This window comes from Maylandia zebra, linkage group LG1, assembly GCF_041146795.1.
Source record: "Maylandia zebra isolate NMK-2024a linkage group LG1, Mzebra_GT3a, whole genome shotgun sequence".
In the NCBI taxonomy this organism is placed as follows: Eukaryota; Metazoa; Chordata; class Actinopteri; order Cichliformes; family Cichlidae; genus Maylandia; species Maylandia zebra.
The window spans coordinates 42,824,907-42,849,952 of NC_135167.1; the positions used below are offsets into that span (position 1 = coordinate 42,824,907).

General features: G+C 41.6%; 2 protein-coding genes across 4 annotated transcripts; one reads left to right on the top strand and one right to left on the bottom strand.

The window, feature by feature from the left end:
- Window positions 1–2,346: 2,346 nt before the first annotated feature.
- Window positions 2,347–12,657, bottom strand: crybgx (crystallin beta gamma X). The gene is made up of 6 exons (XM_024804958.2): window positions 12,590–12,657; window positions 12,096–12,144; window positions 6,122–6,243; window positions 5,064–5,199; window positions 2,664–2,803; window positions 2,347–2,576 (listed from the first exon to the last, which is right to left on the bottom strand). Exons 1-6 carry the CDS (start codon window positions 12,631–12,633, stop codon window positions 2,444–2,446), a joined length of 624 nt encoding a protein of 207 aa, XP_024660726.1. The 5' UTR covers window positions 12,634–12,657; the 3' UTR covers window positions 2,347–2,443.
- Window positions 12,658–13,987: 1,330 nt separating this feature from the next.
- On the top strand, window positions 13,988–24,104 carry LOC101473106 (lactase-like protein). Of its 3 annotated transcripts, XM_004571864.2 has the most exons (15): window positions 13,988–14,144; window positions 14,940–15,072; window positions 16,204–16,364; window positions 17,001–17,088; window positions 18,236–18,345; window positions 18,433–18,561; window positions 18,662–18,757; window positions 19,544–19,598; window positions 19,770–19,931; window positions 20,815–21,089; window positions 21,367–21,493; window positions 21,599–21,798; window positions 21,883–21,946; window positions 22,069–22,142; window positions 23,416–24,104. In XM_004571864.2, exons 1-14 carry the CDS (start codon window positions 14,136–14,138, stop codon window positions 22,140–22,142), a joined length of 1,683 nt encoding a protein of 560 aa, XP_004571921.1. In that variant the 5' UTR covers window positions 13,988–14,135; the 3' UTR covers window positions 23,416–24,104. The 3 variants fall into 3 exon arrangements, with proteins under 3 accessions (XP_004571921.1, XP_004571919.1, XP_004571920.1); XM_004571862.2 differs by lacking the exon at window positions 22,069–22,142; XM_004571863.3 differs by lacking the exons at window positions 13,988–14,144; window positions 22,069–22,142 and adding an exon at window positions 14,169–14,543.
- Window positions 24,105–25,046: the final 942 nt, after the last annotated feature.

Below are 25,046 nucleotides of genomic sequence, written 5' to 3' on the forward strand. Positions count from 1 at the left end.
GTCTGTATTTACTTAAAGTTGATATTATCTTCGGTTCTTCATGTACTAAATCCTCACCATCACCATATACCTTTTGGAATGGCTTTCTGGATCCTGTGTTTAAATGTGCAAACCACATCAGATGTTCTGTCAGCCAGTGCAACCAACATCAGTGGAGTTTTTGCAATGCTTCGGAGGTTACTCATGTGATGTCATGCACACATTACTCAAGAGATGTCCACTAAAGACATGATACATTGACAGATTGTTAGGAAAAAAAATTGTATTCCCTGATTAGTGGAGGTTTCTGGCTATCACTGGATGGAATCGGTTGTAAAGATAATACTGTACCAAAAACCTAGTGAATGCTGTAGTTGATGAAAAATTGCCACAGTTACCTGCAATTTTTCATGTTTTTCTGCATATATCATTAGCCGAGCAATAGTAAACCTTAAAGTACGACACAAACTCGAAGCAAAGAAGTAAAAGTTGTTTCTGAAGTCTGTGGTCCCCACATGCTTCAAGGGATCTACCATCATCCCTGTCCCCAGAACAACAAGCCCTCATGCCTGAATGACTACCGGCCAGTTGCGCTGACCTCGGTGGTTATGAAGGTGTTCGAGAGGCTGTTGAAGAAAACCATCTCCTCCTCCATCCCAAACATCACAGATCCACTCCAGTTTGCCTACCGACCCAACAGATCCACGGAGGACGCCATCGCCCACGTCCTGCACACCACCCTTAGCCACATGGACAAGAAACAGGGTAACTATGTGATAATGCTGTTTGTTGATTACAGCTCAGCGTTCAACACAATAGTGCCCGGTAGACTGTTCACAAAGCTGAGGGATCTAGGACTCAACAGCTGTCTGTGTGCATAGGTGTTTGACTTCCTCACTGGCAGAACTCAGGTGGTGAGGGTGGGTGCATCTCTGACAGCATCACCATCAACACAGGAGCACCTCAGGGATGTGTCCTCTCACCACTGCTCTACTCCCTCTACACTTCAGACTGTGTGGCCACCCACGGCTCCAACACCATTGTGAAGTTCGCTGACGACACAGTGGTGTTGGGCACAATCTCCAACAACGATGAGACGGCCTACATGGATGAAGTGAAGAATCTGGCATCATTGTGCCGGGACAACCACCTCCAGCTGAACGTCGGCAAGACCAAGGAGCTGGTGGTGGACTTCAGAAGGGGTCAGCACAGAGACTACAAGCCCATTATCATCAATGGAGCTCCAGTGGAGAGGGTGCAGTCCTTCAAGTATCTCAGTGTCCACATCTGCTCAGACCTGACATGGTCTGCCCACATTCAGGCCCAGACCAAAAAGGCTAGGCAGTGCCTGTACCACCTCTGACAACTGAGGAAGTTCAGAGTCTCTCCAGTGATCCTCAGGACTTTGTATACAGGCGCTGTGGAGAGCATCCTCATACAGAACATCACATCCCGGTATGGAAACAGCTGTCTTGAAAATAAAAAGCTCTTTAGAGAGTGATCTGTATGGCAGAACACTGCTGCAGGACTGCTCTCCCTTCCCTACAGGAGATTTACATCAGGAGATGCTGGACTGGAGCAACTCAGATTTTGAAGGACCCGTCCCATCCCAGCAATGAACTGTTCCAGCTTCTGAAAGGTTCCGCACCATCCGAACAAAAACGGAGAGGCTCAAGAGGAGTTTTTATCCTCAGGCCATTCATGTGTTGAATCACAGTTTCGCTACAGCTTAGAGAGTAGCTGAATCCACATGTCTTCCATTCAGTTTATGACCAAAGTAATATGCTGTGTTAGACACTCAAAAAATAACAAGGACGTTTTTGCCAAACAGTGGTTGCCGGGGGTGATGACTGACTGGTCTGTAGACCTGTGTTACTGGGACTTTAGTCGCCATTTTTCCTGCAAGTGCCATCAACGTCCTGCAAGCACTCAAAGCAACACTTTTTCCTAATGACTGGTGGCTGAGTTGCACATCAGTCTCTAGGCCAGTGTGACTGGGGCCTTATTCGCTTGATCCTACATTCACACTATGACTGTCCTATGTCCAAAATGCCAAACAAGTTAATATGATATGGTTATCCTCTGTGTGTCTGCAAAACATCAATACATGTCATAATAATTAGGGTTGCTTTTTCAAACATTTAAGCTTAGAGAAGTTTTTTGATCACAGATGTTATACTTCTACCACCATCTTTTATGTTATGGAATTCTATAGATTTCAATTGAGTGACATGTTGCTGACTTATTATGTCTCTGGTATTAGGGCACAACCATCGATTACCCATCGGTTACAAATTCTTTACATTTCGAAAACCCATATGTCTTTTATTAAAAGTAATAAATTATGAAGAATAAATACCAAAAACATTTGCCTTTTAACAATTTATTACTAAAAATATGTAAATGTTTGTATATAAAGCTGACAAATTTCATGGGCGCAATGTCAATAGCTCAGAGTTGGTGTTCAGTTGAAGCGAACTCTCCGCATGGAGCCAATGGTGCTGTTCTGGCTGCCCCAGTCAGAGAAGTTGTTGTAATCACGCTTCTCCAGGATGTAGTGGGGTCCTCTGTAGTTGGGCTCCTGATACACCACCCACCTGTATACACAGAGGAAGGTTAGATCTCTGGTAGGATACTAGTTACACTGCTCAAAGTCCAAAGGCTTCACTCGTTTAATCACTCACGCTCCTCCGAGCACACGAATGGAGGCTACTCTGTTGAGGCTGTAGCGGCTCATAAGGTTGGGGATGTCATCCTGGAGCTCCATCTTCTTACCAGAGAAACCAGCTCGTTCAAACAGCTGAGCTCTGGCAGGGTTGTTGTCCTAGAAGTCACAGAAATACACAACTGTTGAGTGTATGTGTGTGTGTGTTTTTGAATGTATTTGTTTAATGGCTCCTGCATTTTTGAATAAGCTATACTGCTGTTGAAATCGAAAGTTTTAATCATATTGGATTACTAATTACTTTAAGATAACATGAAACTTTGGAGACTGAGATAAATGTTATGTACTGGCTAATGACCTGAGGTGGATTACATTACACTACAACATACACGTTCAATCAGCAGATAAGGTGCTAAAACAGCACTCCAGTCCAGTGGTTCACAATTGTCCATCTATAACCTATAAACAGGAAGAACCTAAGTTATTTTGATCATATCCTTCAGAAAGAACATTAAAAAATATTTACAATTGCTTTGATTTACTTGTGTAATATTGCTAAAATCAGAAACACCCTGAAAAGCTGCTTCATGCATTTATTACTTCTAGGCTGGATAATGTACTTCATTATCAGATTGCTCTAAAATCTCCCTTAAAAGCCTTCAGGTGATTGAGAACACTACAGCAAGAACTACAGAGACCATATTTCGCCAATTTTAGCTTCCCTTCATTGGTTTCCTGTTAAATTTAGAATTAAATTTCAAATCCTTTTTCTCACATACAAAATCCTAAATAATCAAGCCCAGTCATATCTTAAAGAGCTATAGGACTGTGCTATCTGAACACGGCACTTTGTTGTCAGACTGCAGGCTTACTGGTGCTTTCTAGTTTTAAAAGTAGAATGGAAAGCAGAGCCTTCAGCTATTCGACTTCTTTACTATGGATTTGGCTCCCAGTTTGGATTCAAGAGACATGCATTCTCTCTACTTTCAGGATTAGGCTCAAAACTTTCCTTTCGATACAGCATATAGTCAGGTCTGGATCACTTCTATTCTATTCTATTTATATAAATCACAACAACAGTCGCCTCAAGGTGCTTTATATTGTAAGGCAGACCTTACAGTAATACATACAGAGAAAGGGGACTGAAGAAGAAAAACTCAATGCATCATGGGAATCCCCCAGCAGCCTACACCTATGGCAGCATACCTAAGGGAGGATGCAGGGTCACCTGATCCAGCAAAAAGGAAAATTTTTGAGACAGTCTGTCTGCTGAATCCAAACTGAAGAGGGGCCTGAAAGCTGAAGGCTCACTGATCTATACGACTGGGCTCAGTGAGCCTGAACCATTCTTTAGTTATGCTGCAAAGAGGCTGTGGGGGCGCTTTCCATGATACACTGAAGGTTTCTTGTTCGCTCATCTATTTTGACTCACTGTGTCTTTATACAACACAACTTACTGTATTTAATTAGCAGTTATTAAAAACTGACTCTCTCTCCCATAGTGTGTCTTTTGTCACTCGGTTCTCTTCTTTCCCTCCTCATCCCCAACCAGCGAGCTCAGATTTTCTGCTGGAGCTTTCTTCCTGTTAAAAGGAAGTGTTCACTTGCCACTGTTGCCGATTGCTTGCTTATGGGTGTCATGTGATTGCTGGGGATTTCTTTCCAACAATTTAGGGTCTTTATCTACCGCTGTGAGGCCACTGTTATTGTGAAATAACAGATAAGGTTAAAAGAAAAACAAATTGAAATTGAATTGAACTAACAGACAACCATTCCCACTAAAGCTGGTTAGCTGGTGTCTGTGGACTGAGAGAACCAGCACACTGTTGTTAAGGCTGATTTCTTCTTTTGTAAGTTTTCTTCTAATGCTGCAATTTTTTAAATACAAATTTGTAAAATGGTGAGACAAAGTGCCGCTGAATACTGGAGTATATCTTTAGAAATAACCACAGATAAAATCTTTTTAGTATGACTTTTGCTAAACCAAAAAATATTAAAACATTATGTATTAGAATAATCAAAATGTAATTACTTTAAATTACTTATTATGTAACTATTAAGCTGCTTTTTTGTTCATCACAAAGTTAGCTCAATATACATTATTTACCAACACATTGTCTTTGGATGTAGAAAAATACCATCTTCTATGACATTAGCACTGTGCATTAGTCATTCTTCACAAAAACAAGTAAAATGTCTGCATAATTATTAAGACCAAAACAATCTGTTTTAATCCTGGAATCCACCATAAATAGCTCTGATGTATTTCTGTAAACTATTTTAGCTCTTTTATTCAGTTGCTTGTCAGCAGTACAGCAGATATGGAGCGCATACTGCATGTTGAGAGCGCTTCTTTAAAAAGGTCGAGACAGAAGAAGATCTGTATGTTCTGTAACTAGTGTGCGTTTCTGTGTTCCACCTGTTTGACAGCACGGACAGAGGAGATGTGGTCCACTTGGGCACACCACCTATCGTAGCAGTTGTACTCGCCCCTGTCTGACATGTCCCATAGGTACTGACGTCCCCGGAAGTTTTCATGCTCATAACCCACCCATCTTTAAATGAGAAGAGAGAGAGTCAAAAATCAATGTGGCAAAGGCAAAAACAACAACAAAGCTAAAATAAAAATATGTTTGAAATGTTGTTTTAGATTCAAATAGGCTCTAAACAGTGATTAAACATCATTTTGATTTCATTTGCTTTTAGTGTCTGTTTATTGAAGGCCGCAGATATACAGTGGTGTGAAAAAGTGGGCTAAATGGGCTTGTTTGCTGCCTCAGGAACTAAAAGAATTGCTGTGGTAATGTGGAACCATGAATTCTGCTATCACAACATCCCGAGAGGGAATGTCTGGCCATCTGTCTGGACCTCAAGCTGAAGCGCACTTGGTTTCTGCAGCAGGATCCAAAACACACCAGCGAGTCCACCTTTGAATGGCTGAAGAAAATTAAAATGAAGACTTGGAGTGGCCATATAGGAGTAGACTAATCAAAGTCCTGACCTGAATCCAACTGAGATGCTGTGGCATGTCATTAAAAAGGAGGTTCATGCTCAAAAACCCTCCAGTTTAGCTAAATTACAATAATTCTGTGAGGACGAGTAGGCCAAGATTTCTCCACACTGCTGTAAAAGACTCATTGCCAGTTATCGCAAACGCTTGATTGCAGTTGTTGCTGCTAGGGGTGGCCCAACCAGTTATTAGGTTTAGACAGCAATCACTTTTTCACACAGAGCTGTTAGGTTTGGATTCCCCCCCCCCCTTAATCATAAACGCCTTCATTTAGAAACTGCATTTTGTGTTTACTTTGTCTAATGTTTAAATTTGTTTGCTGCTCTGAAACATTTAAATGTGATAAACATACAAGACATAGGAAAGTAGTTTTTCACACCACTGTAGATGCTTTCATCTGCTTTTTGGATAACCTTAGACAGCAGAGCGTGCATCAGTGGCCTGCTGCCTGTTTTAAGTAGACTTACGCTCCACTCTCCACCTGGACAGAGTTACATCTCTCTGGGAAGTTCTTGTCACTGACCCTGGTGCAGTCGGAGCTCAGGTCCAGCTTTCTGCCAGCAAAGTTTCGCTGTTCAAAAAGGGTCACCTGAGAGCAGCCGCAGCACAAAAATATGGTTACAGTTTACCCCAAACCAAAAAGCATCAAACATAGGAAGCCTGCATGAAATGGAGGTATTCCTTATTAGGAGATATTTGACAAATATTACACATGTATACCAAGTTTTAGACTTTGTGGCAGCATAACCTGTCTGTGAGGCTCCTGTGTGAGTAGCTTTTTAGTCTGACATGAACACATCTTTCAATTTTTGAATATTTTATTGAGCTAACAGTAAACAAGCAGCTATTATCTGGCTGTCAGAACCATCTGAGGTTTTTGTACTGGGAATGGAAATTTTCACAGAAGACTGTCTGAAAATATGTGACTCAAATAAGCTGATTTTATAGAGGTTTCTGGCTTTTTTTTTTATAACCACTTAATTCCTAAAGAAACAAATTGTGGTTTTCGTGGTTTTTTTTTAGTGAAGATGCTAAACAACCAAGATGAAACAGATCGATTGATCAGTTTTACATAGAGATACAAAGTTCCAATAGAGCCAAAGGACAGACATTCCTCCCGGAATCCAGTTTTTATGCCAAGTCAAGCTAAAATATATATATATATATATATATATATATATATATATATATATATATATATATATATATATATATATATATATATATGTATATATATATATATATATATATGTATATATATATATGTATATATGTATATATGTATATATATATATATGTATATATATATATATGTATATATATATATATGTATATATATATATATATATATATATATATATATATATATATATATATATATATATATATATATATATATATAAAAACACCCAGCACGCCCCTGCGGGCGGTTTATCCTTCAAGCTCGGGTCCTCTACCAGAGGCCTGGGAGCTTGAGGGTCCTGCGCAGTATCTTAGCTGTTCCCAGGACTGCGCTCTTCTGGACAGAGATCTCCGATGTTGTTCCCGGGATCTGCTGGAGCCACTCGCCTAGCTTGGGAGTCACCGCACCTATATATATATATATATATATATATATATATATATATATATATATATATATATATATATATATATATATATATATATATATATATATATATATATATATATATATATATATATATATTATATATATATATATATATTTATATATATATATATGTATATATATGGATTCTTCGATACCCAACATCCACAATGACGGCGAAACAACTAGTAGCTCAGTATTCCAACATTCGAAAGAAGGGACTGCTCTCACAGCTAGAGATTGACGAGGTACAACACAAATGCTACGGCAAGGAGGAGTCAGGACGCCAGGTCAGGGGGGCGATATCATCACCCCCACCCGAGATTGGGTACATAGCCCCAAGTGCGATAGGAGAAGGATCGTTGAGTGCGAGAGGAACTGACCTGAAAAATAGGATCATGGCCAAGCTTGAAACCTGGATCCCCCGTAGCCGGTTACCAAGATTACGTGAAGTACCCTCAGAAGGTCTGCTAGATGATGTTAATGCAGCACTACGGGCAATACCTACAACCACGATTACCGACACTAACAAGCTGATCTACAATACGGCAGCAGTGATCAGTGAGATGCTTGGCTACAAGTTGAACAGCGACAAGGGGCAGTACCCTCCATGGAGAAGGAGGCTAGAGGGCAAGATCAAAGTAGCACGGAGGGAGGTTAGCCAACTAACGGAGTTGCAGCAAGGTGCGACAAATAAGGTGCCTAAGAAATACAGCAAGCTGTCCATACCTGAGGCCTTGGAAACTGCCAAGCAAAGACTCACAGCCTTGGCCAGCCGCTTGAGGAGGTACACCAGAGAGATAGAAGGCAGGAGAATAAACCAGCTGTTCTCCACAGAACCAGCAAAGGTGTACTCTCAGTGGCAAGGGAACAATAAGAGAACAGCACCACCAAGGCTGGAGACGGAGCAATACTGGAAGAGCATATGGGAGAAGGATGCAACCCATAACGGCAATGCTCAGTGGCTAGAGGATCTGAGGGCAGACCACAGCGACCTCCCTGAACAGGGTCCAGTAACCATCACAGTGGCAGATATCCAAGAAAGGGTCTCCAGTATGAAGAGTTGGACAGCACCAGTGCCCGACATGGTTCACGCCTACTGGCTGAAGAAGCTGACTGCACTCCACGAGCGTCTGGCAGCACAAATGAACCAGCTGCTAGTTAACGAGAGACACCCGGAATGGCTAACCGAAGGTCGGACGGTCCTGATCCCCAAGGACCCCAAGAAGGGACCGGTCCCCTCCAACTACCGACCAATAACCTGCCTCAGTACTACATGGAAGCTCCTGTCGGGCATCATATCGGCTAAGATGAACAGGCACATGGGTCAATACATGAGCGGGACACAGAAAGGAATTGGCAAGAATACCAGAGGCGCAAAACACCAGCTACTGGTAGACAGAACAATCAGCCGAGACTGCAAGACCAGACTGACAAACCTGTGCACTGCCTGGATTGATTACAAGAAGGCCTATGACTCAATGCCCCACAGCTGGATACTGGAATGCCTAGAATTATACAAGATCAATGGGACCCTAAGAGCCTTCATCAGGAACTCAATGGGGATGTGGCGTACAACACTAGAGGCCAACTCCAAGCCCATAGCACAAGTCACCATCAAGTGCGGGATCTACCAAGGAGATGCTCTGTCCCCACTGCTGTTCTGCATAGGCCTGAACCCCCTCAGTGAGATCATTAACAAGACTGGCTACGGATACCGACTACGGAACGGAGCAGTTGTCAGCCACCTCCTGTACATGGATGACATCAAGCTGTATGCCAAGAGTGAACGAGACATCGATTCACTGATCCACACTACCAGGCTATACAGCAATGACATTGGAATGTCGTTCGGACTGGAGAAGTGTAGTCGGATGGTATCAAAGAGAGGGAAGGTAGTCAGAACTGAGGGGATTGAACTACCAGAAGGCAACATTGCAGACATAGAGGACAGTTACAAGTACCTGGGGATCCCGCAGGCAAATGGGAACCATGAAGAGGCCGCTAGAAAGGCTGCAACCACCAAGTACCTGCAGAGGGTCAGGCAAGTCCTGAGGAGTCAGCTGAACGGTAAGAACAAGATCCGGGCCATCAACACGTACGCCCTGCCCGTGATCAGGTACCCTGCTGGGGTAATAGGCTGGCCAAAGGAGGAGATAGAAGCCACTGACATAAAGACAAGAAAGCTCCTTACCATGCATGGAGGGTTTCACCCCAAGTCCAGCACCCTGAGGCTGTACGGTAAGCGGAAGGAAGGGGGCCGGGGACTGGTGAGTGTCAGCACCACAGTCCAGGATGAGACAAGGAACATCCAAGAATACATTGGGAAGATGGCCCCAACTGACCGAGTGCTCAGTGAATACCTCAGGCAGCAGAAACCCAAGAAAGAGGAGGGAGACGAGGAACCATCATGGAAGGACAGGCCCCTGCACGGTATGTACCACCGGCAGATAGAGGAGGTGGCTGATATCCAGAAATCCTACCAGTGGCTGGACAAAGCTGGACTGAAAGACAGCACAGAGGCACTAATCATGGCAGCACAAGAACAAGCTCTGAGTACAAGATCCATAGAGGCTGGGGTCTATCACACCAGGCAAGACCCCAGGTGCAGGCTGTGTAAAGATGCCCCAGAGACAATCCAGCACATAACAGCAGGGTGCAAGATGCTAGCAGGCAAGGCATACATGGAACGCCATAACCAAGTGGCCGGCATAGTGTACAGGAACATCTGTGCCGAGTATAACCTGGAAGTCCCGAGGTCAAAATGGGAGATGCCCCCAAGGGTGGTGGAGAATGACCGAGCTAAGATCCTGTGGGACTTCCAGATACAGACGGACAAAATGGTGGTGGCTAACCAACCGGACATAGTGGTGGTAGACAAACAGAAGAAGATGGCCGTAGTGATCGATGTAGCGGTTCCGAATGACAGCAATATCAGGAAGAAGGAACACGAGAAGCTGGAGGAATACCAAGGGCTCAGAGAAGAGCTCGAGAGGATGTGGAGGGTGAAGGTAACGGTGGTCCCCGTGGTAATCGGAGCACTAGGTGCGGTGACTCCCAAGCTAGGCGAGTGGCTCCAGCAGATCCTGGGAATAACATCAGAGATCTCTGTCCAGAAGAGCGCAGTCCTGGGAACAGCTAAGATACTGCGCAGGACCCTCAAGCTCCCAGGCCTCTGGTAGAGGACCCGAGCTTGAAGGATAAACCGCCCGCAGGGGCGTGCTGGGTGTTATATATATATATACATGTAGAGTACCGGGTCTTTTTGGAGTACCTTGGCCGGGGTGCTTGAGGGTGCTCTACCTGAGAACTCTGTCATCCTACTCGGAGACTTCAGCACTCATGTGACAGAGAGACCTGGAAGGCCCTGACTGGGAGGAACAGCCTGCCAGATCTGAACCCAAGTGGTGTTTTGTTACTGGATTTCTGTGCAAACCACAGTTTGTCCATAACGAACACCATATTCGAACATAAGGGTGTCCATAAGTGCACATAGCACCAGGACACTCTAGGCCGCAGGTCGATTCTGGATTTTGTAGTCGTATCATCAGATTTGCAGCCGCATGTTCTGAACACTTGGGTGAAGATAGGTGGTGAGCTGTCAACTGATCACCACCTTATAGTAGGTTTGATCAGGTGGCGGGGGAGGCTGCGCTGTCAATGAGGCTGCGCTGGGAACACCTAGCAGACAATGCGAGATCTTAAATGCCCACATTTGGCTGAGCTTCAACACTATTCCAAGAGAGACTGGGGACATTGAGTCTGAATGGACCATGTTCAGCACCTCGATTGCTGGAGCTACTCCATTAATGATAACCCCCAAACCAGATGGTGGACAGCAGAGGTGAAGGGAACCATCATGCTCCAACCAGAGGGGGATCACACTCTTCAGCCTCTCCTACAGCCAAAGTCTGGAAAGGAGAGTCCATCCGTTAGCCAAACCTCGGTTGACTAACAGATGGAGGAACAATGCGGTTTTCATCTCGGTCGTGGAATACTGGACCAGCTCTTTGTCCTCTCGAGGATACTTGATGGTTCATGGGAGTTTGCCCAACAAGTCTACATGTGTTTTGTGGACTTGGAGAAGGCATTCGACCATGTCCCTCAGGGAGGCTGGCCTCTCCCTTAGAGACAGGGTGAGGAATTCAGCCATCTGGGTAGCCATGTCAAAGGATGCCTCCAGGATGCCTCCTGGGCGCCTCCTGGGTGTGGTGTACTGGGCATGTCCCAGTGGGAAGAGGCCCGGGGCAGACCCAGGACACGCTGGACAGATTTTATCTCTCGGCTGGCCTGGGAACACATTGGTGTTAACCCGGACAAGCTAGAGGAGGTGGCCGGGGAGAGAGAGAGATGTCTGGGCTTCTCTGTTTAGGCTGCTGCCCCTGCAACCCAGCCCCGGATAAGCAGAAGAAAACGTATGCAGGGATGGATGAAGTTTGTTTGATTTAAACAACACCAAGTCAAATCATAAATGATTTTTGTTGATTTGTTTATTTTTGATAAAGTGATGTAAGATGTGATGCTAAGATTTTAAATGTCTTAAAGAATTTTAAAAGGTATGCCTTTAAGCTAATTTTTGTATAAAAATAACATTATGCTCTCTTAAACTGAAATATGTGGGTTTATATGTTAGGTGAAGGTTAAGTCGACCATTTTTTTTCTTTTGGTGTGAAAATTACTAACATGATTTCTCAATTATCAGAATAGTTACTAATTAACTTGACAATTCAAATTATGTGTCACAGATTGACTCATTTTTTAAATTCTAGTCACTTTATATTAGGAAACCCATCTATACTTTGACAAAGTAACTAAGTAATTATTTGACTCACCCTCCCACTGGACCCGTAGAAGGCACGTTGGAGCACAGACCCCAGCTTGCTGTAGATACAGAAAACTTTGAATGAATTATATATACACACACATGTAATAATCAAGACATAAACTACAGCGATCAAAGAAACTCCCCAGTCTGTGGTCTGGAACCAAAAGTCAAGACTTTAGCCTTTGAAAATGTCTTTAAAAAAAAAAAATCACTGCAGTGTTTATTTCTATTTCCAACTCTTACATCAAATTAGTTTCATGCTTCAGATTAATTTGGATTAGCGCTATCATCTGGCACTTTAAAATGCGAGACAGTATGTGTGCATACAGCCTTCATCACTCTCCAGGTGATTTTGGGAAACTGGTGTTGGAGGCATCACAGAGAGCACAGCATGATAATCAGGAGAAACTGGCTGTAAAGCCACAGGCCCACCCACCTCAATAACACTGGTGGGTGTCTTGCTCTGTGGACTGTGGCCAGAGTAGGGCACTCTCAACATACCTGGTTTGTTGGACTAATCCTGGGACCTTAGTAAAGATGTTCATGTCAGCTCTGCGAGGCTACAATAAAGCCCCTTAAATATGGCTAGCTGAGGTGAGCGGACAAGTGCTAGAAATCTCAAAACATTTCTGTAACAGTCGTTGGGGCCCTTGTGCCTTTGATATGCTAAACCCATGTTGTCTCCTTTTTCCACAGGCGCAAACACTGCAACCACATGCAGTGCACTAAAAAACAACAACAATATACAAATGCACATAGAGCGAGCAAGTGAAACAGATGCGTGAACGCAAACACAACAAGCAGAGAGCACAGCTTCAGCACCCAAACATAAAGTGAGAGTGCAGTGCCAACAGTTTTAGTTCTGAACATTTCAGCATTTCTCAACAAAGCTCTGTAAACAAAGCATCTTATGATAATGGCTGTATTCATGCTTAGTACAGGGCCCCGCTCCACCACACTGTATTTACTGAAGTGGTCATGACCCTGAGGCTGGTGAGCTTCTACTATACGAGCGTCACCTCTGCAAACCCGACTGTAATGAAAACGTGGTATTGTTCTGATTGTTTCACCTTCTGGTTTCAGAACTCCAAGAAAAATGACCACACTTTGTATTCCTGAATCTAGCTAGAGTGGGAATCATGGGAAAATTAAGAACTTATTCATTTCAGACTGGATCTGAATCAAGTGGTGGATTTTGGTAATGTTCTTGAGTCACAGCAGGTCATGGAAAGGCCTGTCCCAGTGGAACCAGTACCTAACCTTTACCTTCATCACTCATGTGCTCTAGCAAGCTGTTTTACCTAATAGAAGGTTATCATATGAAAATGTTGACTGATTATTTCCTGTATTTTCTAAATTAATGAATGTTTGACTTCAATGGCAATAATGATCATAATAATTCAGCATTGGGACACTAATATAGACGGTACTACCACAGACCCTACCCTTACATAGCTGTAATGGGCTAGTGGTCGTATGAAGCTAAAACAATAACGCTGAGTTGGCCGAAACATCAGCTGAAGCTGGAGGATGCATCAAGAAAAAACATGTGGCCGAGCTGAAGCACATCTATCAGGAAGATTGTACTGAAATTCTTCCCCACCTGAGTATTGTACTCAGCTACGCCAGAGACAAACTAACCCAATAAACATTACTGCTGCCAAATAGAGGTTTAACCAGTAGTCACATCCAGCAGATAACTTTTTTAATATCTTCTGATGTGTTTTGCAAACAAATTATGCTCTCTGCCATTAACTTTGCTTACAGTGTCAAAATCCCTCCTTTTCAAAAAGATCTGTTGGCCCCAGCAAAAGCTTTATGCTCACACTTCACTGCTTTCAAATGGAGAGGTATTCAGTGTGCGTCTGGTGGGGTGGGGGTTGCTGTACATGTGCTGATGAATAGCAGAAAATGTCCTGGATACTCGACTCGGTTTTGTTTTTGTTACCATTGGCAGCGAACCAGCTAGTAACGCTGGCGAACACTGATCAGGTGGAGAAGCTTGGAGACTTTTCTTGCATTTTGGAGCAGTTTCCAACTGAGACAAATGCAGCAGGTCAGACATCTATATGTGGTTCTGAGTGAGGTGGTTGGGGCGACACAGGCTGAGCAAAGGGGAAAGTATAGGGAAAGAAACAGCACAGGAATTAAGGGCAATTTTGTATTTCTTCCCCACTCTTACTTTTTAAAATCTTCCACATCCTTGAAAAGATTTAGCAGCTTGAAATGTCAGTCATCCTAACCGTGTTGGACAAGTTGGCTTATTTTCTGTCTCTGATAGCATTTTGTGTCAGTGTGTCCTACAGCTGGCTGAAATGAAACTAGGCTCTTCTGACAATGACTGGGTGTTTCGGTGGATATGTAACTTTTTTCAGTGGATATTTAAATGATCCTGAGGTTTGGGGTTGAATTAGGATGATTTTACTCAAAACCTGTGGACACCTGACACCTGAGTGTAAGTTTCTGAGTCTTTGTTTTACTTAAACATTTATGCATGTTCTGTGATATTCCATCCTGTATAGTTCAGAGCAGACTGAAGCCTTGCAGCAGCTGCCATCCCACACATTACTGCCATTAACCCTATGAGGTCTATGTCATCACTGGTGACAAACCTAATCCTACCCTAATATGTTTGTTTGTTCTTTAATTATTCACGAGGGTACAAAGAAAATCAAAAGGTATTTATATTTTTTCCAAAAAAGTCCTTTGTGCCGTTCCAAAATATGAGTAGGATTAGTGTAATGAAGACACTACACTTTAAAAAATGAATGTGCAAGCTATGAGGATGTTAAATCTGTGCTAAAATCTGGCTAGTCAATTGTAACTAAAGACAGTGCTCTCTTTGCCAAAGATGACAATGCTGCAGTGGGGAATCCTGAGACCACACCATGTGCTTGCCTTGGTGCTATGTGTGTCAGCCACTGAGGACTTTGACTGGACAAAGAACGAGAGAACGTCCTTCTACTACGGCACCTTCCCAACTGGTAGGAAACCAGGAGACCAGCAGACCACATGCTGGACTTACAGTTCCACAGGAGAGCAATATAGTGTCCGTATATATAAAATATCTCTCTGGTATATTCAGCTAAGCTCATTTTTGTTGGTAGAATCGAGTATTCCTAGTTCCTACATGCAAATCCCAAATCCCGCACTTTTTCACACTCATATTTCTTTTTCAGTGCTCAGAGTTAAATCTTTATTATGTAACCAATTTATTAAACAATCTGTCACAAAACCAAGAAAATACAAATATCTTAGTCATCAGCAACTGGAGTTATCTGAGAATTCATAAATGAATCAAGCGTAAGATTCTTCCACTACTACTTGTTCTTCTTCTGACTTCACCCTTCAGACGTTCCCACAGCGGATCGTCTTCCTCCATCTCACCCTATCCCCAGCATCCTTCAATACAGCTATAATACATCTAAGGTGTTTCTCTTTTCCTCAGGACTGGCAGCTCATTTTCAACATTCTTTGTTTACTATATTCACCATTCCTCCTCTTTCTAATCGTGTCCATTCTGGTCACTCCTGATGAAAATCGTAATATTTTCAACTCTACCACCTCCGACTTGGCTTCCTGTCGTTTTGTCAGTAATATCATCTCTGAACTTTGTATACCATCTTTCATGTAAATTTTTCTTTCACTCTGGCTTTTTCCCACAAATCCCACCTGCTACGCATCTACACCCACTCCACCCTGTCTGAACTCTCTTCTTCACCTGACCAAGATTTTTCAGAACATAAATATATTATGACATTTTTCTCTTTTGCTTTTTCAATACTTATGAAGGCATGACTTTTAATTCCATATTATGCAACACTGTATAGGAAACCTATGTCTCCAGCGTTCGTTCATATCACACAATCTTCATGACAGACGGATCTTTCCTAAGTTGCCATAATTTTTTTCTGGGCACAAAATGTTATTAAAGAACAAAGTAAGAATAAAACGTTCTTAAAGTGCTCATGTTGGTTTAAAAGTTGATCGTATAATTAAACATAAATATAAAATTCTACCTTAACCTGGAAAACCGTAATGTGATCATGATTATAAGCTCAGGAGTGAATACAAAATAAAATAAGATTTGTTGATTGTTTTTTGTTCCTCTGCAGGTTTCTCCTGGGGAGTTGGCAGCTCTGCTTACCAGACTGAAGGAGCCTGGAATGTCGATGGAAAGGGAATAAGCATCTGGGATGCATTTTCCCATAAAAAGGGGAAAATATTCTTGAATGACACAGCAGACTCTTCATGTGAGGGATACCACAAATTCAAGGTGACGTGGAAAAAATGGAATTTTCTTCAGTGCCAAACTGTTACACACAATATTTTATTGCTCAACCGATCTAAATGACTCGTTTCTCTTCCTCTAACATTCATTATCACAGCCTACATTACATATGGATGCATATTACAAATATAACTGTAATATAAAAATATATTTTCCGTTTTCTTGCTTTCCTTCTAATGTTTATTTGCAGCCCAGAATGTGAAGGAATAGCTTTTACACTAAAGGTAACATTTTCAAAAGGTGTCAGACTCCTGACAGTGAATAAAGTAAAAGTAAATATTAAGTAAAAGATCAATTTAAAAATTGATGTAAAAATAAAAAATCAACATGAAAGTAAGTAAATAAAATAAAAGAGTGGTCTTACATTCAAATCAAACCACAGACTCCAACATAAGCCACATGACTTATGACTCCTACACCCCAACCAACATCCAGAACTGTTATAGTTAGAATGGAAAATATGTTTTAGGAATTTTAGGAAACATTCAATCTGATTACAGCTTTATCTGAAGATAATATAAAGTAGACCTGTTTCATATGTTATCAGACAAAGACTCACATCTAAAGACATCGTCTTTTGTGATTTATTTAAAGAAATATTTCCTGCTGTCTGTCTTTAAGGACGATATTGCCTTGATGAAGGACATGAAGCTGAATCATTATCGTTTCTCCATTTCCTGGCCAAGGATTTTACCCACTGGACTGAAAAGTAAGCATAAATCTGACATCTGACATCATTTAAAAATGTATATATCTGAAATTTGCACAAAAAATTAGGACATTTGTATTTGCGTGATTTTTTCTTAGTTGTAACAATACTTCGTTCCCTTTGAAAATCTATTTATTTCCTCTTAAATTGTGCCACACGTGTAAGGAAAATGCATTTGTGGGTTGAGCAGTAGAGCTGAATATGGCGGTTGCATCCATGATAAACTTGCCAGTATAAACAGCTTATTCTGCTATGGACTCTTACTGTGAGCTTATGATAATCTAAGACTCACCCGGATAGGGACCAAGCCATTGGGCAACTTAAAGAATGTGTTGCACAAAACCAAGTGTCAGCAGTATTATAGTTTCATAGAACAGAGGATGTCAGAGGTTGTGAAGCGGACATCCCAAAAAGATGACACCGGCATTTAGGAGCCATAAACAGAGCTCTGGTCTAATAGGGCTTCCAGGAAGCCTACCATGACTGCCTTTCACCATCAGGCCCAGTTTTGCTGGTGTCTGCACCATGAGCACTGGAACTTCAACATGTGGAGGAACAATATGTTCACCGAAGAGTCCAGATTCCCCCTGCAGCAGTTGGATTGTGGGGTCAAAGTGTGGATTGATTGTTGCACTGATAGGGTAACAGCGTTAGGTGGTGTAAGTGTGATGGTTTGGGGCGGCATCTCCCTCACTGAATAAACAAGGCTTATCATCACTGGAGACAATATCAATGCAGAATGATATCGAGATGAGATGTGGCACCCAGTGGCAATCCCACATCTCCACAGTTCAGGTCTGAAGTCCATCTTCCTCCAGTCTGTGACCGAGCTGGTGTCCAGCCTGACAACGAGGTGCCTGGGTATTGTAGCTGTGTATGGTTCTTCGTGCTACTCAGGCCCCGGTCTGTTTAATGAAATTGCCAGTATGAACTTGCTTCTTCAGACGTCAATAATCTGACACCAAGCAAGAGTCAGTAGCAGAACGAGCTGGTTGGCAAGTTTTTCATGGATGCACAAAAACTGTGCTCACACTGTATGTGTGAGCCTCATGCTGTGGATTTCCACAACCAACAATTGCATTAGGTGTAATGTATAGTTTCCCAGCACTTTGCTCCATGTAGTGTATGTCACTTTCAATTCTTACAGGTGAAAAAATCAATGAGAAAGGAATTAAATATTACAGTGACTTGATTAACATGCTACTGGATAACAAGATCACACCCATTGTCACTCTATACCACTGGGATTTACCACAGGTAAGCACTAATATTATTGCTCAACATAGTTTCTTATCCAAAGCTATATTGTAGATACAACAGTAAAATCTATGTTACTCTCCACAGGTGTTACATGAGAAATATGGCGGTTGGCACAATATCAGCATGGTGAATTACTTTAACGACTTTGCTAACTTATGCTTTGAAAGATTTGGAAACAGAGTCAAGTACTGGATTACTTTCAACAATCCTTGGGTATGTCAGGTTAAAGAAAAATGGTTCCTTCACAGTTTGCAGTTGTAATGTAATACAGTATGCTGTGTCAGAGAGTGATTGTCAGTGTCTCGTTATTAAGTCCATTGCTGTGGAGGGATATGAAACAGGTGAACATGCACCTGGACTGAAACTGAAGGGAACAGGAGCTTACAAAGCCGCCCACCATATCATCAAGGTAGGACTGAATGACTTGTGCCCAGTTTTGCTGATAAATCTGATCATTTACCATAATTTCCAATTATTAGTTTTAATACTATGATTGCAAACTTGAAAAACAAAGGTGCTCCAAATCAGTTGCTGTCAAGATTATAATTCCATCAATTTTACCAAGAGAAGGCCAGAAAGTGCAGTGGTCAGATGAAACCAAAATTAAGTTCTTTGGCATCAGGAAGCACATTAATGTCATGAAGTGGCTGAGCCAGTCGTCAAAGGTCAAATCCCTCCCAACATGTAATCAAACCTGGTGATCAGCTATAAAAATGTCTTATCGCTGCACTTGCCAACAACGATTTCATGTTTTGGTTGATATTCTGTCTCCTACATTAAAACCAAACTGTCGAGAGCTCGTTTATAAGTTTGCTCACGTACATATTTTACTGAATCTGTAACTGAACAAACTTTAAATTTAGCAGAGCAGCAAATAATTATTTACCACTACTGTAATCAGTGTTTACAAAAATGCTCTTTACAATTATGTTATTATTTTACACATTTTTCTTTACCGTATGATTCCTACATGTTTTTTCGTTTATTGTGTTTTGTTAAATATTACATTAAAATTGGTCAAATATATTGTGTTGCTTATGTAGCAGTTTGTACGTTATTCTTCGTGAAGCCTCACATCTTATTTTGTTACTTTTGTTACTCCCAGAAAAGATACTGTATCTCACTGGGACCTTTGATTGAAAAAATAATGGTGAACAGTCATGAGGCTAAACCTGCATCTCTATCTTTGCAACAGGCACATGCTAAAGTATGGCACACGTATGACATGCAGTGGAGAAGCAAACAAAAAGGTGAAAGGGAAAACTTTCATTCATTCATATATATATATATATATATATATATATATATATATATATATATATATATATATATATATATATGTGTGTGTGTGTTTGTATTTATGTGTAAATAATATATGCACATGCATAATTTCTATCAACAAAGCTCTTGCATGTGTGCAGGCCTGGTTGGGATCTCGCTGACTGCTGACTGGGGTGAACCAGTGGACATCTCCAACCAGAGGGATATCGAAGCAGCAGAGAGATACATTCAGTTCTACTTGGGCTGGTTTGCTACACCTCTCTTCCATGGAGACTACCCACAAGTTATGAAAGATTACATTGGTATGTCAAATGCAACCATTTAGACCTTTGCAATATGTAAAAATGTCCTCACCCCAAAAAAGAAAAAGGATATAACTACATGTGTCAAGAATTTTCAAGGGAAGTTTAACGTACATCCCTTTCAAAGAGAAAAATCTCACCACGTCATTCATTTATTTTCATGAATTTCTGAATAGGAAGTAATACTTTCCAAAGCAGCTGCTGTGATCCTGGCCTTTTCAAACTCAGTGGTCAACACACACTGCTGAACTGCTAAACTGAGAAGAAGAGCTGAGCTAGAAGCTGTTGCTATACGGAGGTATATGGAAGACCTCTATTGGCAGAAAGAAGCACGGGGGGCCGGGGGTACTTTGCAAAGTGTTACATGTCTGTCTTTCGCCAGATTTTGTCACAACAGCAAAACATAGCAATTAAGAGCCTGACTTGTAGTTGATAGCAAATATGTTGTGGTCTGGAAGAAAACAGCCATGCGCTGCAGTAAGTGCTAACCTATTGTGATCTTGGGGGTTTGTGTACACACTTGTCACACAACTATGCACCTCACTTTCTGTGTGACCAGCCATGAATAAGTCACCACGAATGCTTTTAACCTGAGTGAATGCACTATTACCTCCGCTGGTAGATTAATTCCTATATTCCAGTGTCATCATGTGTAGTAGCTGTACACATGCTAGTTTGAACAGAATACTGAATCAATCAAGATCCACTATGTAACACTTCTCTTTGTTTGCATAAGAGGAAGTTGCATACTCAGTATTTAGTGCATTGTAATTTTAGCGTGACTTCAGTCTGATATTATGCTCCTTATGTTCCCCCACCCCTGCTGTCATTGATGCCTTGCATATAGCTTCACTTAGTTTCACAGTGTACTAAATTTCTTCAGGCAGGAAGAGTGGCCAGCAGGGTCTGGGAGCTTCGCGGCTGCCCGTCTTCTCTCCTCAGGAGAAAAGTTACATCAAGGGCACCTGTGACTTCTTGGGTCTTGGACATTTCACAACTCGCTATGTCACTCTGAAGAATTACCCATCAGGAGCTGGAGACAACTATTTCTCTGACCGTGACCTTGCTGAACTGGTTGACCCACAATGGCCTGACCCTGGTTCTGAATGGCTCTACTCCGTTCCCTGGGGCTTCCGACGCTTGTTGAACTTTGTTAAGGTACACATCCTTATTACTGAGCTATTCAAATTAAAACTCTAGCTGTATTTGGGGGAAACTGGGGCTTTGTGTGAAACCACTGCATCATGGACATATTCACAGTGAAGACTGGATGAACTGATCACTCATGACAAGTTCATGTATGGCAAATGTATCAGCATTATATAAATTGTTGATGTCTTTCTGTTGTGAACCTGGGTGATACTGTATTCATTTGAAATATAGTTTTTCAGCAAATATAATAACAAAAATATGTGATATGGCATCTCACTAACAGACTCAGTATGGAAACCCCATGATCTATGTGACAGAAAATGGCGTGTCAGAGAAAATGCTGTGCACCGACCTTTGTGACGACTGGAGGATGAAGTACTTCAAAGACTACATCAACGAAATGCTCAAAGGTGAAACCCAGGAAGACGTCACTGTCTCAAAAACTGCCTATCAAATATCAAACCTGTGTACATTAGATATGATGTCAATCAGAGTGTCCACGATTCGACTTACAGCGATAAAAGATGGGGTCAATGTGAAGGGGTACACGGCCTGGTCTCTCCTCGACAGCTTTGAGTGGGATGAAGGCTTCTCTGAGAGGTTTGGGCTCTACTACGTGGACTTCAGGAGCAAAAATAAGCCACGCTACCCAAAAGCTTCTGTCCACTACTACAAACGCATTATCAGCTCAAATGGCTTTCCCAATCAGAGAGAGGTAAACGCTACACACTTCATGCTAAAAGTCCCCCATGGAGGTGAAGACACTATGCTTAAACAAGGGCTTGTTTGGGCTTTACAGGTTGAAAGTTGGAAGAGGAAAGCTGTAGAGACGTGCTCCTCCAGTAACCAGCTGCTGGCTGCAGGTTAGTATAATGAAGTAGTGCGTGGGCTGTAAAAAGCTTGGTGGGGCCAAACAAAGGAAAATTCAGTCTGAAGCTTGTTTTTGTCTCATCTAACAGGGTTTTTCTTTGTTTTGCCCCTCCAGCTAGAAGAAAGTCAAAGGAAAATCAGGAACTTGCAGGAATGGAACAGGCTTGGTCAATCCATGATGAAGTTTAGGTACATACTTTGATGCTGTGTGAGATTAATGTGATTCTCCCAGCTTTTACTGAGTCAAAACACATTTCAGCAACACATCAGGTACAGATAGGAGCCTTAGAATATGCGAGGGTGTTATATGTAAGCTTTAAATTTACATTTCACGTGGTGAGCGGTCCTTAACTTTGAAAATAATTTCTCCATCCTGTCTTTCTTTCCCCGTCTCCAGTACTGTTACATAATAACATCTTTTTCTCTCACAGCGATTGCACCTTTAGAGAGCAGACACATTTTGGACCAAACTGCACAGAAACTGTGCGTTTGGTTGTGTGTTTGGGATTTTGAGCTTCACTCCCTTTATGCTCACTCGTCTTCTGCTGTACTGCAGCCACTTTTACTTACATCTGCACCATAAACAAATCACAGGGATGAGAAGGGAAAAAGGATATCAGGATTTTGTTTATTACTCAGCAAATATTGCCATACTAGCAGGACACAAAAAATGAACTAATCTGCTTATTAGATTGAAATTAATTAAAGGGGCCGGAACGCTATTCCACGTCCTTCCAGCTCAGTTTAAGCCCTGCTCGCACATTTGACAATCACTTAATTAAATTAATCACTCCTAACATTATATAACACTTAATATGTTACAATTAATATTTATTTTATTTGTATTTCATTTGCACTGTATGTTCTTTGTTCAGATTAGTCAGCCACCAAGCTCATGCACAACATAATGTCACAACAATGCTGAATATCCTCGTAGGTATTTTAGAGTGCAGATGGTGGTGAACTCCACAATAGAACGAGTCACACAAGTTAAGGAAAAGCTGCTGAATAGAATCATCTTACACCAGGAATGAACCCATATTAGAAATAGCCAAAAGTAATACAGTCAGAGCTTCACACCATAAACATATTCAACACGTATTTCTACATTTATATTTAGTTGTATTTGTAACTCTAGGTATTTGTTACAGTTTTATCATTTTCTTTGTAAAATTGGTATAATATGTTCATGCTGAAGTATATAAAGGGTTTTTCTGATCCTCACCACCATAGCATCCCATCTTATCATTCTGTTAAAAGAGTGATGTGCTTTTGCACTAAGGAAAAAATTATTTTTTATAGTACACAACTAAATCAAAAATCTAAGTAAGCTGGGGCTCTAAATGTATTGTGTATTATTGTAGGGTCTACCTTACAATATAAAATGCCTTGAGCTGAATAGATAAAGCTGAATTGAATAAATGGCGATACACTAACTCTTGGTTCCATGTACGCGTTGCAGATCCATTGATAGGCCACATGGAGATGGTAACAGAGATTGTGGTTCCCACTGTGTGTACACTCTGCATCCTCATCAGTGCGGTTTTCTTCATGTTCCTGCTGCGTCGACGCCTCTGAAAAGTGCACGCAGTCACATCATTGAGAGCTCACAGATAAAGAAAATAATCTAAGCTTTGCTTCCATGCTGTAAACGTGTATCCTGTCTCAAGCTTATTGCTGATTTAACTGTCCTGCTGCTGCTTTGAAAAAGAAATGTTTGGGGGTCATCATGAAAAATCCAAAAGCAAACGTCTGTCGCCATGTGAGACTGAAATCCAGATTTGTGCTCGATTATTTCATTAATCAGTTGACCCTGTGTGATTTGAAATAGCTGTATTGGCTGCCCAAGTTCATTTTAGAGAGGTGTTGGCTTGTGTCCATAAGTTTCTAATAAGATTGACGGGGAGAAGGTGATGTCCATGCTGTGGTCATGAAACTTTGATTAAATATATTTTTAAGAATTCAATGGTGAGTGAATATTTAGGTTCATTTCCTTTGTTATTACTTTATCTTATGAAAAACAACCAATGTAAAAATGTAATAAAGGAGCCCAATGCGCTACCACCCAGTAAACTTTAATCATCTTTCTGATGCGGTCCAGTGTCAATGGCATTACCTGCACAGGTGTTCCTAATAAATAGATCAAAATGCTTTCAATTTAAGCATCAGTAAATTGTTGGTTCTTGATGAACAGTTTGATTTATAATTTTATTGTTGCTCATTTGTATCACGTTGTGTTTATTGTGTTTTCTTTTGCTTCTTTTGAGTAACAAAAATCAAAAATAATTGTAGTGAGCAGGTAGAGCCTGGAGGGATACGCATGGGAACCAACAGGAATATAAGTCGCTTTGAGACAGACTGCGTCTTACATCTAGCCAGGTGGGGTGGAGGGGGTGACAATAGCAGCAAAGGTGAAAGGGAAGGGTTACAATAAGGTAGCGAGACCTGTTGTGATGTATGTTTTTGCAGTTACGGACAGCGACAGGATGGAAACGTGCATATCAGAAGGACAAACTCAGGTTGAGGGGCTTGCAGGCAAGGCTGAGATGGACATGTTTAAAAGTGGATATACGGGACTTAGGATGTTGAACGATCAAGCTACCATGGAAGAGGAAGACCACAGAGAAGACGCATAGATGTAGATGCATGGATGTCGAAGGACGACATCTCTGTCGGTGTAGGGTAAGATGGAGGTAGATGATCTGCTGTGGCAATTCCTAAAGGAACAGGCTGAAAATAATAATATGAGCTCTTTATCATTTTTTGATTACTTCAAAACTTGAACTGGAAAAGAAAAGCTGTAGAAAACGACCTGGTGTACTTCAGAGACTCCTGCTGGCTGAACAGGCTTTCAGGCTTCCTTCTGTTCCTGCACTGTAATCATGTATTTTTATTGTATGAAAACCCCAAACACTGAGTCAACCACAGATGGACAGAGATTTTTATATGTGCTGATGAGCCTGAAATATAATGGTGTCTCAGGCAGATGATGCATAACATTGATTTAGGCAGCTGGAATCAGTTTTTAGTGGAAAAATGGTAAATAGACTGGTTCTTAGATACAGTTGTGTTTTCCTACTGAAGCACTCAAAG

Coding starts and splice junctions, on each gene's coding strand:
- crybgx (XM_024804958.2), bottom strand. CDS start 12,633: ATGAACATCTTTACTAAGGTCCCAGGATTAGTCCAACAAACCAG. Junction 12,145..12,589: donor GGATTAGTCCAACAAACCAG/GTATGTTGAGAG, acceptor CTGTATCTACAG/CAAGCTGGGGTCTGTGCTCC. Junction 2,804..5,063: donor CTGTCCGTGCTGTCAAACAG/GTGGAACACAGA, acceptor TGTGACTTCTAG/GACAACAACCCTGCCAGAGC.
- LOC101473106 (XM_004571862.2), top strand. Junction 19,932..20,814: donor AGTTATGAAAGATTACATTG/GTATGTCAAATG, acceptor AAATTTCTTCAG/GCAGGAAGAGTGGCCAGCAG. Junction 21,090..21,366: donor GCTTGTTGAACTTTGTTAAG/GTACACATCCTT, acceptor TCTCACTAACAG/ACTCAGTATGGAAACCCCAT.